Raw genomic sequence first — 17,846 nt, forward strand, 5'->3', positions numbered from 1 at the left:
TGGACTTCATGTGAGTGAAAAATAAATTTCTATTGTGATACATCACTTAGGTTTTGGGGTTTACTTATTTCAGTAGTTAGCAGTACCTTAAATAGAACAAGAAAATTACTTTTTGAGGGATTACTAACAGGGGATGGATAGAGGATGAAGAAAGAGTAGAAAGGAGGACTAAGGAAGTGTTTATCTCATTATCAGTGAAAATGGGCAGAAACAAACATAATATCCTCATAAATTAGATATTTGGGATACTAGTGGGGACACTAGTTATGAGGTTTATAGCAACAATCTAGGTGAGAAATGCTAAGAACTATTAAATGAGAAGAGAGAGCAGGGTATATGTGGGAGAGGCATTTTGGTGATATTCAAAAGCACTTGGTCTTTTTTTTTTTGTGTGTGTAGGGATAAAAACTGCAATTAGGCCAGGCGAGGTGGCTCATACCTGTAATCCCAGCACTTTGGGAGGCTGAGGCGGGCAGATCACTTGAGGCCAGAAGTTCGAGACCAGCTTGACTAACATGATAAAACCCCGTCTCTACTAAAAATACAAAAATTAGCCCGGCATGGTAGTGCATGCCTGTAATCCCAGCTATTCAGGAGGCTGAGGCAGGAGAATCACTTGAACCTGGGAGGCAAAGCCTGCAATGAGCCGAGATTATGCTACTGCACTCTAGCCTGGGCAACAGAGTGATACTCTGTCTCAAAAAAAAAAAAAGCTGAAATTATTATTCTTTACCACAAGACTGTTGAAGCACACTCCATGAGAAGAGAAAAGGAAGAGGAGTCCTTGTGTCCCATGACAGTAATGAGTCACTTTCTATCCCCAGCAGCCTTCTAGTATAAAAGCCTATTTCGAACACCTGCCACTCATTCCTAGCCAATATGAAATAATTTTTCAAACCTACAGCTAGCTGAAAGTATTCAAACTATGGTATCATCGATAGATTCCCTACCAGAGCCCACCATGAAGAGGGAAGTTGCTTTAAAAGGATGTTTCTCTTGTGTTACTAGGGGTCTTTGTGGTTGCAAAAAAGTAACTTGTAGCATGACCTGATAAAGTGGTATTTTCAGTAAGATTAATTCCTCTGAGAAATTCAGATGATACCATGAGGTAACCATTGTTTAGGACACAGGGAATTTAGTACTTCTAGCAAGGATCCCCATGCCTCCATCTCCCTTTCTGCCAGTTGGACAAAGGCATCTTCTGGCCAGGTTCTTACTATTCAATAGCTCCTGAGCTCTTGCAGAAATACCAGTGTGGCAACTACAAAGATATGGGTTTCCAAAAGCTCAAAAAGGTTTGTTCAAAAAGGACTTTCAGTTGCCCTTTTGATAGCCAGGTTTCTAGAACTCATCATCCTTTGCCTCTCTTCTATGTTTAGTCTCTTACTTTTTAACTTTCCATTTCCCAATGTCAACCAACATGGTCAAACTTTTCCCTTTCTTCAGTGCTAAAATTTTGGGAAGCTGAGTCTATGGTAGTGGGCTCTACTTTCATTTCACGTGTAGTTTCTAACTTACGGGAACTGGACTTCTGCTACCAACCATTCTATGCAAAGTATTCTAGCAAAAGCCAAATATGGCCTCTTACCCTTTGCCTTATCGCAGTACAAGGTACTGGTGAGTGTCCCTCCTTGAAACTGCCTTCTCCTTTGACTTCTGTGACCTTGCTTCCTCTTGTTTCTCTAATTCCCCTCTAAATTACTATTTGGCTCATCATCTTCTTTTAGCATTTAAATATAACTATTCTGTTTCATGCTACTGAACTTCCTACTTTATATATATATTTTTTTGAGACGGAGTCTTGCTCTGTCACCCAGGCTGGAGTGCAGTGGCCGGATCTCAGCTCACTGTGAGCTCCGCCTCCCGGGTTTACGCCATTCTCCTGCCTCAGCCTCCCGAGTAGCTGGGACCACAGGCGCCCGCCACCTCGCTCGGCTAGTTTTTTGTATTTTTTTAGTAGAGACGGGGTTTCACCGTGTTAGCCAGGATGGTCTAGATTTCCTGACCTTGTGATCCGCCCGGCCTCCCAAAGTGCTGGGATTACAGGCTTGAGCCACCGCGCCTGGCCCCTACTTTATATTCTTGGGTGATCTCGTTTAGTACTATGGCTTCTACTGTCAGTTATTTACTGATAATGCACAAATTTATAGTTGCATGTCTTGAGCCTTCTTTTTTTTTTTTTTTTTTTTTTGAGATGGAGTCTCGCTCTGTCGCCCAGGCTGGAGTGCAGTGGCCGGATCTCAGCTCACTGCAAGCTCCGCCTCCCGGGTTCATGCCATTCTCCTGCCTCAGCCTCCCGAGTAGCTGGGACTACAGGCGCCCGCCATCTCGCTCGGCTAGTTTTTTGTATTTTTTTAGTAGAGATGGGGTTTCACTGTGTTAGCCAGGATGGTCTCGATTTCCTGACCTCGTGATCCGCCCGGCCTCCCGAAGTGCTGGGATTACAGGCTTGAGCCACCGCGCCCGGCCTCTTTGTCTGTTTTCTAAAGGCACACTCCTAAATATATTCTGTGCATCTTTCCTCAGAGGCAATTCATTATGAACATGTCCAAAATAGGACTCACTTTCTCCTCATAAGCCTGTTCTTCCTCCTGCCTTTGCTCATGTTAGAGCCCCTCCTCCATTCAGAAAGTTCTATGTTGGTTAGTAGCATCACTATCATCCATCATTCAAGATAAATCTCGTCATTTTTGATCCCTCTGTCCTTACCTTTCACATACCATATAAAAAAAGGCCAAGTGCTTTTGAGTATCACCAAAATGTCTCTCCCACATACACCCTGCTATCTATTCTCCTGTTATAGGTCTTACCATTCCTCATCTGGACTATTGCTATAAACCTCTTAATTAGTATCCCAACTTGCAGTCTCTTCCCTTCATTTCAACTCATCTTCCATGCATCACTTGTCAGAGCGATCTTTCACATAATCAGAGTTATCAGATCTTTGTTTCTTCCTCCTCAAAATGTTATAGAGGCTCCCTGTTATCTACAGAATTATAAAGTCTTAAATATGGCATGTAAAGTTTTCCCAGTGACATCTCCTATCATCCTCTCTTCCTGATCATGCATCTTATTCTCGCATCATAGCTGCTCACAGTCCCCCAAAGGCATTTCATATGTTCTCACTCTTCCTTGTTTCTGTTACGGCCATTACCTTTTCCTTTCTGCCTACAGGGCTCCTGCATTCCCTTGCTGCTTAACGGAATGCAACCCATACTTCAAGGCTGAACTTGAATGCTACCTCTTCTGAAAAGTATTTATTTCCTCCTTGTCTAGGTTCCTACAATACTTTGTACTATGGCACTATTGTTGGTTGCTTTGTCTGACTTCCCTTTAGAGCAGGGGTGTCCAATCTTTTGGCGTCCTGGGGCCACACTAGAAGAAGAAGAATTGTTTTGAGCGACACATAAAATATACTAACACTCAAGATACCAGATGAACTAAAAAAATTGCAAAAAAATCTCATCATGTTTTGAGAAAGTGTACGACATTTGTATCGGACCACATTCAAAGCTGCCTGGGGATACGTGTGGCCCATAGGCCATGGGTTGGACAAGCTTGCTTTAGAGTATAACGGCTTCAGTGTCAGGGGTGTCTTAAGTCACCTAAGTTTCTCTAGTGGTTAGCACAGTCCTTGGTGAAGAGAAGCAGCAGCTCAATAAGTGTTTCATGTTTCATAAATGAATAAAACTAAGCAGATGGGTACAAGGAAGAGCAATGCAAGGACTTCCAGATTCACTTTCCAATTCAGCACTCAATTTGACTTTGAATTTGCAGGTATTTCTGCTGTCGCTGTTAGACTGTGAAATGAGTGTGCATATGACTCAAGCATTAAGAATAGGTTAACAATCCTGATCTTTTCCATTTCTCTTCTTAAAAATTCTGCCAACAGTTAAACTTTAGTTGCTGCTGTCTTATAGTCTGCTTGTTGCTATCCATTCTCAGCAAATGATACTCATGCTTCTTGGCAAAAATTATTTCTTCCATTTTTCACTTATCAGCCAGTAACTGCTTCGGTATATTTTTTCATGGCTTTCTCATGGAAGCTGAATTCAAAATATATTTCTGGTTCCCTTGTGCTACTGTTTTATATTCAATACGGAAATGTATGACCCTCGTGAAAGTAAATTATAAGTATGACCAAATGTAGAAATGAGTGGAAAAGCACTACCTCCTTGTAAATATAGACTCTGAATAGGAATTTGCTGCTTTCTCCCACTTTGCCTCACATCTTCCTACTGCCTTTCTGTTCTGTTAACGCATCACCAGCTCTAGGAAAATGGTCATCTTTTCTCTGTTCCAACACGAAGTCTTTAGGTAGCTGGCAGGGCTTCATGAGGCAGAAGAGCTATGACTCCACTGAAATGTCAGTTTGAAACACCAATGGTAGGCACAGGAAAATTTATCACTTCTCTCTTCCTCCTCCATGCCCCTCACAGCTCTTTGTTTATACCTCTAGCACAGCACTCTGCCTTGAATTATATATAGCTAGTTATAAATGTGTCTGTTAAAAACACTAACCTGTAAGTCTTGGTAGACAGATCTTACTTGTATTTGTATTCCCAGCAGTGCTTAAGACAGAGCCTTAAATATATTACTTAATAAATATTCACTGAATACTTGCTGAAACGCATGTCTTCACTTAACTCCCGAGGCATGGTAGGAGGTAACAAAGTGAACAAAAGACACCATCTGTTGAGTTGTGAGGAGAGTTTCTCAAATATTTTAAGTTGTTAGCTTAAATTAGTACCACTTATCATTCCTTTGTTCGCTCATTAGTTCGTCATCAAAAAAAAATTTACTGTGCGCTTACTGTGTTCCAGGCACTCTACTAATCATTAGTAAGACACAGGGAGCAATATAGAAAATGTTCTTGTCCTCATTGAGTTCATTCTAGAGAGAAAAGTGGACAAAAACGAGTATTCACCACAATTAATAATAAATTTGGTAAGTGTTAGAAAGGAGGTAAAAAGGATGTTATGATTAAGATATATACCAGGAGGCACTTACTTAGATAAGGTGACAAGAAGAAGTCTTTCTGAGGAGGTGGCATTTAAGCTGAGATCTGAAGGAGTGAGAGATCTTTCTATGTGATGAGATGCCTGGGAAAGTGAGCTCCAGATGGAGGCAACTGTTAAGTGCAAAGGCCCAGAGATGGGAAAGTGCAAGTTCTAGGAACCAGCAGAAAATTGTGAATAAGAGGGAGAAGAATGAACTTAGTTCAGGGAGGGAGGCAGAAGCTATATCTATAAATACTTTGAACAATCTGGCCTTGATTTTACTCTAACCATAGAAAGCCACTGGAGGATTTTCAGGGAGAGGTTACATGGTCTGATTTGTGTTTTTATAAGATTGCTCTGGCTGCTGGTGGAGAATGGACTCGAAGAGGGCAAGAAGGGAGACGAATTAGGAGATGAAAGTAATCCATGTGAGATCCCAGGATGTGGTCATAATGATCATTAGAGATGGAAACAGATACTTGCAAGTAAAATTTGGGTGGTAGAACCAACTGGATATGTGGATGGCTACAGTAAATTCATGTCTCACAGCTGTGGCTTCTTATGATTGAGAGGATGGAAAGCTATTAGTGTTGATTTTACTAAATGTGGAGATCTATCTGCTTTTGTAAGTCTCTAGAGATGGCCGAGTGAATTGCTTTACTCGCAAAAAAGAGAGTGTGCTGTCATGTTCCACTACACTGGCAATAGCTCCTCCTGCCATTAATCTTGGTTTGACAACCTAGGAAAACTTGTGGGGTTCTTACCTTTTGATCCAGCCAGTGTTGCTTCAGACACTCATTAATAGGATGAATTAGCCTCTAATTCCTGTGCTACTTTCAGTACAAGAAATTTCCCTTAATCGCCTGCCCTACTTCCACCTCATTTTAGATTAAGTTACGGTAACGAGTATCACTATACTGAACATATCCACCTTAAAAAAGCTCTATATGTATTTTTAAACACATAAAACAAAGTATTACCTTTTACAAACAATATAGATACAAGTCTCCTCTGTGTTTTCATAAGTTGGCTCTTCTGTAATTTTTTTTTTTTTTAAGAGTCAGGGTCTCACTCTGTCACCCAGGCTAGAGTGCAGTGGCATGACATACCTCACTGTAACCTTGAACTCCTGGCCTCAAGAGATTCTCCCACCTTGGCTTCCCAAAGTCCTGGGATTACAGGCATGAGCCACCTTGCCTGGCCTGTAAATGCTTCATGAATAAGTAAAAAGCATTTATTCTTGCCAAGTCATCACTTCTGGGCCTTTTGGCTAAGATCAAGTGTATTCTTGCCAAATCATAAAACGATGCACTCTTTCCATCTTATCATAAGCAGAACTATATCTCTGTATATATACAGACTTAGGAAATCTCCCATAAGTTTTTATGACAGAATAAGTAGTTCTCAGTTTTAACTGGGTTTGGAGAATATTCTAATTAGCAGCTTTTTCCAAATTTTATTTTGGATTTGGAAAAGGAAAAAAATATGTTGTTGTGGTCCATCTTCTAATGGTCTGACAGGGTGAAAGATGGGAACAGTTTGCCTCTTTGACTAATAGATGTCAATCCCATGATTTATGCTGAGAGAAAACAAACTTGTAAAGCTAAAAGACATTCAATGTGTTGGCAAATTGAGCATATTCCAAAATATATATTAGAGTTCATGTAATGCCTCCCTCTTGTCGCATCACAAAGCCACGGCATTGGGTCACTACTTCAGGTAAGAGTCTCACATTTACTCCTGATGCCAGCAGGGGGTTAGAAAGTGGATACTAGGAAAACATTTTCATTGGCAAATTAGATAAATCCCCAATAATATTACAGGTCAATGAAATATCTTCTTGGAAGTCACACAACAAAACTATGACATCAGAAGACTGATTACCCCTTAGTGGAAGATAGAGAAGAATGACAAGTGAAGAATGTCTAGACTCTGAAAAGAGATGAAGCACTAATAGTTCCAAGGAGGTAAGCTCATCTACTAACAGTCAAGTGTTAGTGAAAGACCCAGAACAGCCAAAGCTATCCTAAGCAAGAACAAAACTGGAGGAATCATATTGCCTGACTTCAAATTATACTATAGACCCAAACGGCATGGCACTGCTATAAAAACAGACATGTAGACCAGTGGAACAGAATAGAAAGCCCAAAAAATAAATTCATACATCTACAGTGAACTCATTTTTAAAAAAGGTTCCAAAAACATACTTTGGGGAAAGGACAGTCTCTTCAATAAATGGTGCTGGGAAAACTGGATATCCGTATGCAGAAGAATGAAACTAGATCCCTATCTCTCGCCATATACGAAAATCAAATAAAAATGGATTGCAAACTTAAATCTAAAACCGGAAACTATGCAACTATTAAAAGAAAATATTAGGGAAACTTTTCAAGACATAGTGGTCTGGGCAAACACTTCTTGAGTAATATCCCAAAGGCACAGACAAGCAAAGCAAAAATGGACAAATGGGACCTCATCAAGTTACAAAGCTTCTGCACAGCAAAGGAAGGAAACAACAAAATGAAGAGACAACCCATAGAATGGAATAAAATACTTGCAAACTACCCATCTGACAAGGGGTTAATAACCAGAATACATAAAGAGCTCAAACAACTCTATAGGAAAAAATCTAACAATATGATTTAAAAATGGGCAAAAGATCTGAATAGACATTTCTTAAAAGAAGACATACAAATGGCAAACTGGTATATGATCATGATCATCAGAGAAATGCAAATGAAAACTACCATGAGATATCATCTCATTCCAGTTAAAAGGGCTTTTATCCAAAAGACAGGCAATAACAAATGCTGGGAAGGATGTGGAGAAAAGGGAACCCGTGTATGCTGTTGGTGGGAATGTAAATTAGTGCAATCAATATGGAGAACAGTTTGGAGGTTACTAAAAAAACTATAAATAGAGTCTAGGGGGAGCTGTAAACAGGCAGGAGCCCTGCTCCCTCCTAAGTTGTCAGGGTGGGAGCCCTGCCCAGCCATGGCTGCAGACCTGGGCATCCTTGTGCTCCTGGAGGATCCCCCTACCCCTGCAGACTCAGAAGTGTCAGCTCTTTCTACTTGGTCTCTCTCTGCTCCCAGCACCCACTCTGATTTCGGAGCAAAGTTGAGGCTGAGGCTGGGCACTGTTGTGACCCGGCCAGGTGTATGTGTGTTCAGGGCAGTATTGACACGCCAGCCCCATGCTGCCTCAGTCCCCTCTGGACTTTGGGTGCTGACGAGCATGGGAGGGAGGCAGAGGGTAGGCTGAGCGTGGCTTGGTGCAGGCCTGCAGGTGCCTCTTGGCACGAACAGCCTGGGTGCCATGAATCACATGACTGATGGTGGCAGGAGGCAGACAGGCTCCTGGGTGGAAAGGGGGTCCCCACTGAAGCCTCACTTTCAGGACAGAAATGGCCTGAAGCATGGGGACTGGGCTGTCAGTTCTGGGTGGAGTCCATGGCCCTGAGTGAGAACTTATGGTGCTTTTTCCAGGCCTGCCCATGAACCAATTAGCATGCATGTCCTCCCTTCTGAAACCCATAAAAACTCTGGACTCAGCCAAACTCACGGAGATGAGACAACCTGCCTGCAGACAGGGGCTACCCACTCCATGTCTCCTCTCCCCTGAGGGCTGAACACTCGATGGGACAACCTGCCTGTAGAGCTACCCATTCCAGGTCTCCTCTCTGCTGAGGGTTGTACACTTGTCAGGACAACCTGCCTGTGCATAGGAGCTACTCAATCCTGGTCTCCTCTCTCGTGAGAACTGGACACTTGCAGGGATGACCTGCTTGCAGAAAGGAGCTTCCCACTTTGGATCTCCAGTTGTACATGTACATCATTCTTCCTGGATGCAGGTCAAGATCTCAGGACCTGCTGAATGGCAGGACTGAAAGAGCTGTAACACTAACAGGGCTGAAACATGCCCCACTGCTTGCCACATGGTGGACGATGAGGAGAGAAGAGCTGCAGTTCTTTGAGAAGTCCGACCCAGGCACTCCCTGAGCCACGGCTGTGACACCCTCTTTGGGCTCTGCGGTTCCTGGCGTCTCCAAGTTTCCAGGCGCCACCGCATTTCCCCTTGTCCAGACGGCCTGCAGTGGAAGCCACATGCAACACGTTTGGTACAACTGCAGCCTCACATGCAGCTGGCACCTGTGCTGGTGCCTGGAGTTGCCTGCCCCATTGCAGCAGCCAGTGTGCCTGGTTGTGCAGTGGCTGGACCCTGAGCTCTCTTGCCCACACACCCCTCACTGTTCCATGCCTGGTTCACCCTTGGGAGGTGTGGGATCTGGGCCAGTAGCATGAGTTGAGCGCAGCCTGCTGAGCTGAGTATGCAGAATGAGCCCAAAGGGCGTGAGCAATACTCAAGGCAGAAGGTGCTGCCAGTCACAGGTTTCTGGCTAGCAAAGCAACACCCCAAGGATCCTGCGACACTACCATATGATCCAGCAATCCTGGTCCTGTGTATATACCCAAAAGAAAGGAAATCAGTATATTGAAGAGATATCTGCAGTTCCGTGTTTGTTGCAGCACTACTCACAATAGCCAAGATTTGGAAGTAAGTGTCCACTAACAGATAAATGGATAAACAAAATGTGGTGCATATACACAGTGGAGTACTATTCAGCCATAAAAAAGAACGAGACCTTGTCATCTACAACAACATGGATGGAACTGGAGTCATTACGTTAAGTGAAATAAGCCAGGAACAGAAAGACAAACGTTGCGTGTTCTCACTTATCTGTCGGAGCTAAAAATTAAAATAATTGAACTCATGGAGACAGAGACTAGGGGATGGTTACCAGCTAGGAAGGGTAGTCAGGGCTGGGGAGGGGTTGGTGGAAAGAGGGGTCATGGCTAATGGATACAAAACATAAAAGAATAAATAAGACCTAGTATTTGCTAGCACAACAGGGTGACTATAGTAAAAAATAATTTAATCAAACATTTAAAAATAACTAAAAGAGTATAAATGGATTGTGTGAAACATAAAGGATAACTGCTTGAGGTGATGGATATATTATTTACCCTGATGTGATTATTACACATTGCATGCCTATATCAAAATAGCTCATGTAACCATATATATACACACACACACATATATGTACATATATATACATGCACGCGCACACACACACCCACAAAAATTAAAAAAAAAACAAAACTGAAAGTGAGAATAAAAGATGTCTGGTATATTCTCTTCTCTCTGCTTTAACTCTTCCAAGCCTCCTAAGGGTTGACTTAGTTTTAAGAGACCCTTTTTTCTTCCCATGCTTCATCATTTTGCTGAATTCTCTCCTAATGCTTTGAGAAAGCAGAACCCATCCTCCAGTTTAAGGGTCTGCTCTGGGAGCCTGCAATGGCTATCAGGAGCAGTGACCTTGAATTTGTGTTTCAGTGAGGGTAAGGTTAAATGTCATCTGCTTGGAGGCTCATATTTGGATCAAAAAAACAAAATCAACACAAACTTCAAGTCACCATTTATTCTGTAGTCATTTCAGCCCCATCTATTCTGTAAGAAGCCCTGTTATACAGACCTCTGGCACAGTTACTTTCCACTTTGGGGAGGATGCCTTCTCTTTTTCCTTAGACAAACTGCTTGTTCTCTGACACCCTGTTTTGTGGCAATGGATTTTAGAGCATCAAGTCTCCAACGTGTAATTCACTCACTAATAAGGTCAAATAAGTTAGGAAAAATCTCAACAAACCACTTATTATAAGCCATCAATTCTGGTCGTAAAGAATCAAGTGAGTACTCAACTATCCCATGGTATAGGTAGGATTTGTGTCGCCTTTTCTCTTTCCATTCATCACAGGATTTGCTGCTTTTAATTTGAGGAAATCAGGTCAAACCAAATTAGGCTCCCACACCACAACCTTAGGCTCCCACATCACAACCTCATTAGGTTGTATCAACTCAATACTCATTACATGAAGTTCACAACAAGCTTCCTGTATTTTATTCAAACATTTAAAAATAAGGCTGGCTGGGCTGGGCACGGTGGTTTATGCCTGTAATCCTAGCACTTTGGGAGGCCAAAGTGGGCAGATCATTTGAGGTCAGGAGTTCGAGACCAGCCTGACCAAATTGGTGAAACCCCATCTCTACCAAAAATACAAAAAAGTTAGCTGGGTGAGGTGGCAGGCACCTGTAATATCCCAGCTACTTGTGAGGCTGAGGCAGGAGAATTGCTTGAACCCAGGAGGCAGAGGTTGCAGTGAGCCGAAATCGCATCATTGCACTCCAGCCTGGGTGACAGGGTAAGACTCTGTCTCAGGGAAAAAAAAAAAAGAAAGAAATGCTGGGTGCAGTGGCTCATCCCTGTAATCCCAGCACTTTGGGAGGACAAGGTGGGTGGATCGCTTGAATTTGAATTTGAGACCAGCATGGGCAACATAGTAAGACCCTGTCTCTACAAATAAAAAGCATTAGGCATGGTGGCATGTGCCTGCGGTCACAGCTACACAGGAGGCTAAGGCAGGAGGACTGCCAGAGCCCAGGAGGTTGAGACTTCAGTGAGCCATGACTGCGCCACTGCACTCCAGCCTGAGTGACTGAGATACTGTCTCAAAAAATTAAAACAAACAAACCCCACAAAAATACAAACATAATAAGGCAGGAGAGTCTTCTAATCTGTTAAAATCTTACACACACACACACACACACACACAAATACTAATCGGAGAGCTGTTCCTATGGAACGGAAAGCTAGATACCATAAAAATTGAGATAATGAGGAACAGAAACAGAACAAAGAGTGGAGATTTATTCAGGGCGAGCCTAAAGCGATCTAAAAATATTAAGCAGTAACTGGACAGCACCACAAGGCTGGTAGCTACGACTGTCTACTCTATCAGCCATAAATTTCTACTATCAGAGTCACTAAAAGGTTGTCTAACAAAGGCCGATGACTACTTCTCTCAAACGTCTTATTTTAAACGCACAAGTTGCCTCAAATAGGTTTTCCATCTCTCTACTATTAGCGTAATAGCAGGGATTTGCTTATTAAATTAGTGAGTTAATCTGATATCTCAGTGCCCAAGGGACGAAAACATAGGACAGATTAAGTTCAGGGTATGTCAGAAGGCTGACAGCGATGAACAGTGGGAAACAGAGAGCAGAATGAGGTGGTGTGTTCTAAGGTTTGTGATTGCTTCAAGGGGCATATTTTACCTAAACTGCAAATCTAAAAGATTCTTCAGTGATACTCTGCTTACAGTTTGATAAACACACACACACACACATAAACACACAAACACACACACACACTCTCTCTCTCTCTCTCTCTCTCACCCTACTCACCTTGTTACTCATTTATTTCTATGACAATGATACGTCTATGTAACATTAGGTCATTCTCTCTGGTAGGTCAAGTCCTTGCCCAGATTCTGAGACAATAAGCAGTCTGGTATTCAAAATAATGAAAACTCAATCTCAGCTGTAGCATTAACCTCTGGCTCTGCTATTTCCTGTTTCCAGCTTTTGTCAATTACTGACTCTTTTTCAGCTCAGGCTTGGGTAGCCTATTTCAGGAGAAGATCGACTACTTTTTGGCATCAGTAGAATGTTTGCATCTATATCTAACTTCTGAATAAGGTCAACAAGTTCAGGATGAACAACTGAGTGCTGAAAGCCCAGGAAAATGGACTAGAAAGGATAAGAACGTTGTGTTGCCTCTGGAAACTCTCCTTACGCCGCAGAGATATACATATCAGGCACTGGCTTACCTGGTGTGATTTCAGAGGCACTGAATTGGTCTTCTCTGATCTACTGAAATACATTAGATGCTTTAGACAGAAGCTGGAGAGAAAGTAGAGAACAGAAGGGGAAAGAATGTGCAAGAAGTGGAGGCTGAAGGCCACAGAGACAAATGCTGCCTGGAGTCCTGCTAATAAGACCTGCCTGACATGGAAAACAAGTGCAGCCAGCTGCTTTGAAAGACCAGCTTGGGCTTTGCCAATAGCATTAAATTCTTAGTGAATTTCCATTTCATTGACCTAGGGAGCCTTAAGCACTGAGATCAATACTTCAGTACTTTAGTAACAAGGTTGGTGCCAGCCTTTGCTGGGGAGGGGGCTGAATTCCAACTGAAATGAAATCTAAGAAGGCTTTTTCTGATAACTCCTGGTACTGTTTACAGTTTTAGTCTCTGCCATTAAGTGAAATAAGATGATCTCTCAGCAGCCATGTTATTCAATCACCAGGGAACGAACTATACCAGATTTGAAGCTGGAAGTACCTGCTCTTCTTGTCCCAGTGCATTAGCTGGTTGCTGCAAAACTCCTAGATAATAGGCAATGTTGAGAAGGCAAGCCTGTATAGTCATGATATGGCTGTATAAAAGCCATATTTTCTCTTTTGAGAGTCCCCGGGGATTTCATCTGTTGTAGGGATACTATTAATTCAGTGGAACTCTGGTTTCCTTGGACCTCAGCTTTCAACCCTCTAAGATGTCCCAGGATCTAAGGTCAGCTAGCAAAGTTTCTCTGGGAACTGATCTCAAAGCGTTTATTAGGCAATTCTACATTAGTTTCTTTTTCCTATATATGTAGTTGCCAGTTCTGTGTATTAAATATTGACAACAGCTCTAGTAGGATTTATAGTAAAATCCTTTTGGGAACACCATACAATTCACAGAAGGGACTCGGACTGTTTTCACTGTTTCTTTTTAAAATCTTGTGCTCCAAAATGACAATAGCAGAAGATGGCTGTCGCTATCCGATTAGCCACAGGATTTAACTAAGTTACACCAGAAGGGTCTATTACTGCAGGGTGAGGGGAGGAAAAAGAACATACCCCGAATGCTTCTTTTACTCTGTACTATTCTAGGCATCATATTATATGACCTCATTTAACTTCTCAACAACTCTAGAAAAAAGGCATTATTATTGCTCTTATGTAGATAAGAAAACTAAGTCTTAGAAACACTATGTAACTTTTTCCAAAGGTCAGAGTTCTTAGAAGAGGCAGAATTTATATGCAGGTAATTTGACTCAAGAGTTTATGTTCTTTCCATTACAGCATGTTTCTTTAAAAAAGCTTCTCTCTCTGGGAAAATACTACAAAGTCTATTGCCTGGCTTAATATCTTCATCATAATCTGGAACTAATTTTCTGATGAATCAGCATGGAGTAGGCTGAGCAGCATGCCCACAGTACAGTTGTCTCTAATAAGGCCTGGTGAAGGACACGGTGAAGGGCAATAAAACCCCAGCATGAACACAGAGTTTTATTCTTTCTGATGAGTCACATGTGAGGCATAGTCAAATCTGGCCTCTTCTTTTTGAGCCAAAGTAAGCTCTGCATTTGCCAGCTACGTTGTTGGTGTCTTCTTTGTTTCCATGAAGTCAGTAATAAACCCGGCTTTTGAAAACACCAACTTTATTAAAGGAATACTGCTTTAAAAATGTTAGTACAAAGGAGTAAAAGGACACCCCCACCAGGATGCCAGAGAAGTAGGTTTCATGCAATAAAAAGGGAAACAGTTTCATATCTAGGCTGGTTTGAGTTGAGAAAGATTCTCAAGTCAGGTTGAAGCTCATTGGGAAACAGTGCTGGGGTAAATCAGTGACCCTGCTGCATGTGTGGAGTAGGGGAGTGGCAGGATATATCATGCACTTGCCATCCCTATTCTGGTACATGCCCTCTCCCTTCTCCCACGTATTAACTTTATGACTTTGTGCAAGTTGATTCAGCATCTTAAGGCCTTTATAGCAAAATGGAGATAATGACACCTTACGTATCTAAAGGCAGCATGGATAGACCAGCTGAACTCTTCAAATCTTTTTCAGCTAGGAGGTTTAAGATTCTATTTTCTAGTATAAAGTTTAGCATTGGCTGGACCTTAATGGATTTAGTCATTGGAAACTTTAATAACGATAAAGTATTTTAAAAGGGCAATAAAAATTTTGAAATGATTCTGCTCTAAGTCAAAGAGATGAACAATGTATCAATTCTTTCTTCATATCAAAATAATAATACTGAGGAAGTCCATTAAATGGCTAATTTAATTATAGCCTGTGAACCCTGTGGGGTCAGTGAAAATTATTTAGAAAAACATAGGAATGTAGGGTAGCATTATATCTATGCAGATGTTGAGTCTTAAGGAAATAACACTGTAAAACAATAAATTAGTTAACCTCATTATAGTCTTGCCTTGAGAAGAAACACAGATGATGTCTCTTCTATGTGAAATGTTCAATGAAGAACACCTCTACTTTCAATACTCACACTCTATGCAGTAAAAAGAAAACAGGCTCAGAACTGCTTATCACAGATCGGTGTCTTACCTGGGATCACAGAGAAATTTGGTTTTCTCTCCTTCTTCTCTCCAGATAAGCCATTCTCGAAAAGAAGGATGTACAAACATACGAGTCATGTCTCTGCGCTTGATTAGGAACATGGAGAGATTCTCCATTCTCTGCTGAAAATCCTCCCATTCTAGTGTGCCTTCAATGCTCCCAGCATTGATGGCCTGGAAGATATGCTCATCAGTCAGTGGGTGGAGAGAGGCCACTGCCACATTCAGGAGAGGCATCACCCGGTCAAAGGAAGACTGGGTTGGAAACTTCATATTGCATTGGAGTAAGTAAACCTCTGAGAGTGAAACAGGAACTACTTTGTAGCTAGAGCTCTTTAACACTAGGTAGCCTTTCTCTATGAGGTCAAAGGTGAGTTTCAGATATAGATAGGACCCTTGACTGAGGGTCTTGAGATGAGAACTGAGTTTGCCAAATGTAGTATTGTCCATTTTGCCATTAAGTGAAATGTTATTCTGGATCTCTGAGCTGCTGTGTATCCGGTGCAGGATGTAAGCCTGCAGGTCCTGGTCGATGGCTTCATTCTCTTCTAGTCGATCCAAAAATATCCTATGGAAAGGCAGCAGCTTGGTAATTTCCTAAAACAGATGGAGAGAGAGAAAGAGACAAAAAGACCTTCAGTTTCCCCTAACTCTTGTGATAAACTATGAGGTTCACAAATTTATTCTGAACGTTGAAGTGGCCAAACAGAGAAACATGATCAAGTATTAGTATCCATAAAGTAAAAAAAATTAGTTGCATAGAAGGGACACAACTTCTCCTAACATTGAGACTTAAGATACATTTTTTAATGGGTCTTTGTAAAGGGTGCTTTTGGAGTGATTTCATGATCATTATTCTAAACAACACTCCTGAAATAAATAGAAAATGAAGTGCTGTGTAACTCTTTTGCTGTAATTTTTCTCAGTGTAAACCAGGGCATAATGCCAAGTACAAGTCAGTAACAGAAATGTATAAGGATTCGAAGAATGACTTAGAAAAACTTGGCTTTCTAACCCTCCTAATAAAATGACTATTAAAAAAAATTTCCCACACAACACAGATGTATAAAATGACTACATTTAAATGTGGGCCTTCTGGAGATACCTCAGTTGAAAGGTACACTTCTAACATCAGGAAGCTTGGCACCTTGGTAATCTGCTGGAAATTCCATTGGGGGAAGGTGATATGGCTTTGTGGCTACTCCTATGCACTGGATTCCATCCTTTCTTACCAACTCATGGACTTTGCTCCTGTGAGTACCCATTCTCTCTTCTGCATCTGTTTCTTCTCAGCTGGGTCACACAGACATAAACTCCATATTCTTCCTTCCAGCTACCACCCTGTATCTGTTCCCACTTTTTGCAGAAGTTTTCTCTATTTGCTATTTATAATTCTTTCCTTCCCATTCTCTCCTCCATTTGTTCCAATCAGGCTACACCCCCACCACCTCACTGAAATGGTTCACGTCAAAGGCATCAGTAACTTTCGCTTTGCCAAATCCAATAATAGAGTTCCAGTTCTCATCTTCCTGAACCTCTCAGCAATGTTTGACACAACAGATCTCACCCTGATGCACTTTTTCTGGAGTGACTTTCTGCAGCTTGCTCCCAGAGAATGTCCCCCTCTTTTCTCTCTCAGCACACTGGCCACTTTTACCCTCCCTTTTTTGCTGGCTCCTTTTTCATTTCCCAGCTCACCCAGGCCTCTGGGCTCTGTTCTTTTCTCTTCTCTAGCCATTCTCACTCCCATCAATAGATTCTTTAGTCCCGTGGTGCTAAATATCATCTATATGTGGCACATGCCTAACTTTATGTTTCTAGCTTAGTTATCTCTCCTGAGTCCCATCTTGTATCTGTCTACTCAACATTTACATTTGGGTATTTCATAGACAATGTGACCAAACCAGAATTTCTTAATTTTGTCTTCCGCCACAAAACTCACCCCATGTCAATAAATGGCATTACCACTGACCCTACCACCAAAGTCTAGAAGGTATCTGTGATCTTTCTATTGTCCTCAAATCATCATTCACCCATTTGCTCACAACATACCAAGGATTCATTCTTTTTTTTTTTTTTTTTTGAGAGAGTCTCGCTCTGTCGCCCAGGCTGGAGTGCAGTGGCTGGATCTCAGCTCACTGCAAGCTCTGTCTCCTGGGTTCACGCCATTCTCCTGCCTCAGCCTCCTCAGTAGCTGGGACTACAGGCGCCCGCCACCGTGCCCGGCTAATTTTTTGTATTTTTAGTAGAGATGGGGTTTCACTGTGGTCTCGATCTCCTGACCTTGTGATCTGCCTGCCTCGGCCTCCCAAAGTGCTGGGATTACAGGTGTGAGCCACCGCGCCCGGCCCAGGATTCATTCTTGAGTCGTCTCTCTTGCTGACACCCACATTCAGCCCATCATCAAGTCCTTTGACTCTCCTTCAAAATACAGTCCATCGAAATATGACCATTTCACATGGGCCCCATCATTACCACTCTAGTCTAAGCCACCATTACCTTTTACCTATACTTCTGCTTCGACTCTTTATCCCTTACATTTTA

At 42.0% G+C, this 17,846-nt stretch overlaps 1 protein-coding gene across 5 annotated transcripts in view; it reads right to left on the minus strand.

Annotated features, from left to right (window-relative positions):
• Nucleotides 1–17,846, minus strand: part of TANC2 (tetratricopeptide repeat, ankyrin repeat and coiled-coil containing 2) — a 476,614-nt gene that overhangs the window by 60,254 nt on the left and 398,514 nt on the right. For all 5 annotated transcript variants that reach the window (XM_033184063.1, XM_033184062.1, XM_033184061.1 and 2 more), the window contains one exon: nt 15,292–15,899. In XM_033184063.1, coding sequence (XP_033039954.1) covers nt 15,292–15,899 — 608 coding nt within the window. The remainder of the gene's footprint in view (nt 1–15,291; nt 15,900–17,846) is intronic.

Source organism: Trachypithecus francoisi, unplaced genomic scaffold, assembly GCF_009764315.1.
Source record: "Trachypithecus francoisi isolate TF-2019V2 unplaced genomic scaffold, Tfra_2.0 Lachesis_group20, whole genome shotgun sequence".
Classification (NCBI taxonomy): domain Eukaryota; kingdom Metazoa; phylum Chordata; class Mammalia; order Primates; family Cercopithecidae; genus Trachypithecus; species Trachypithecus francoisi.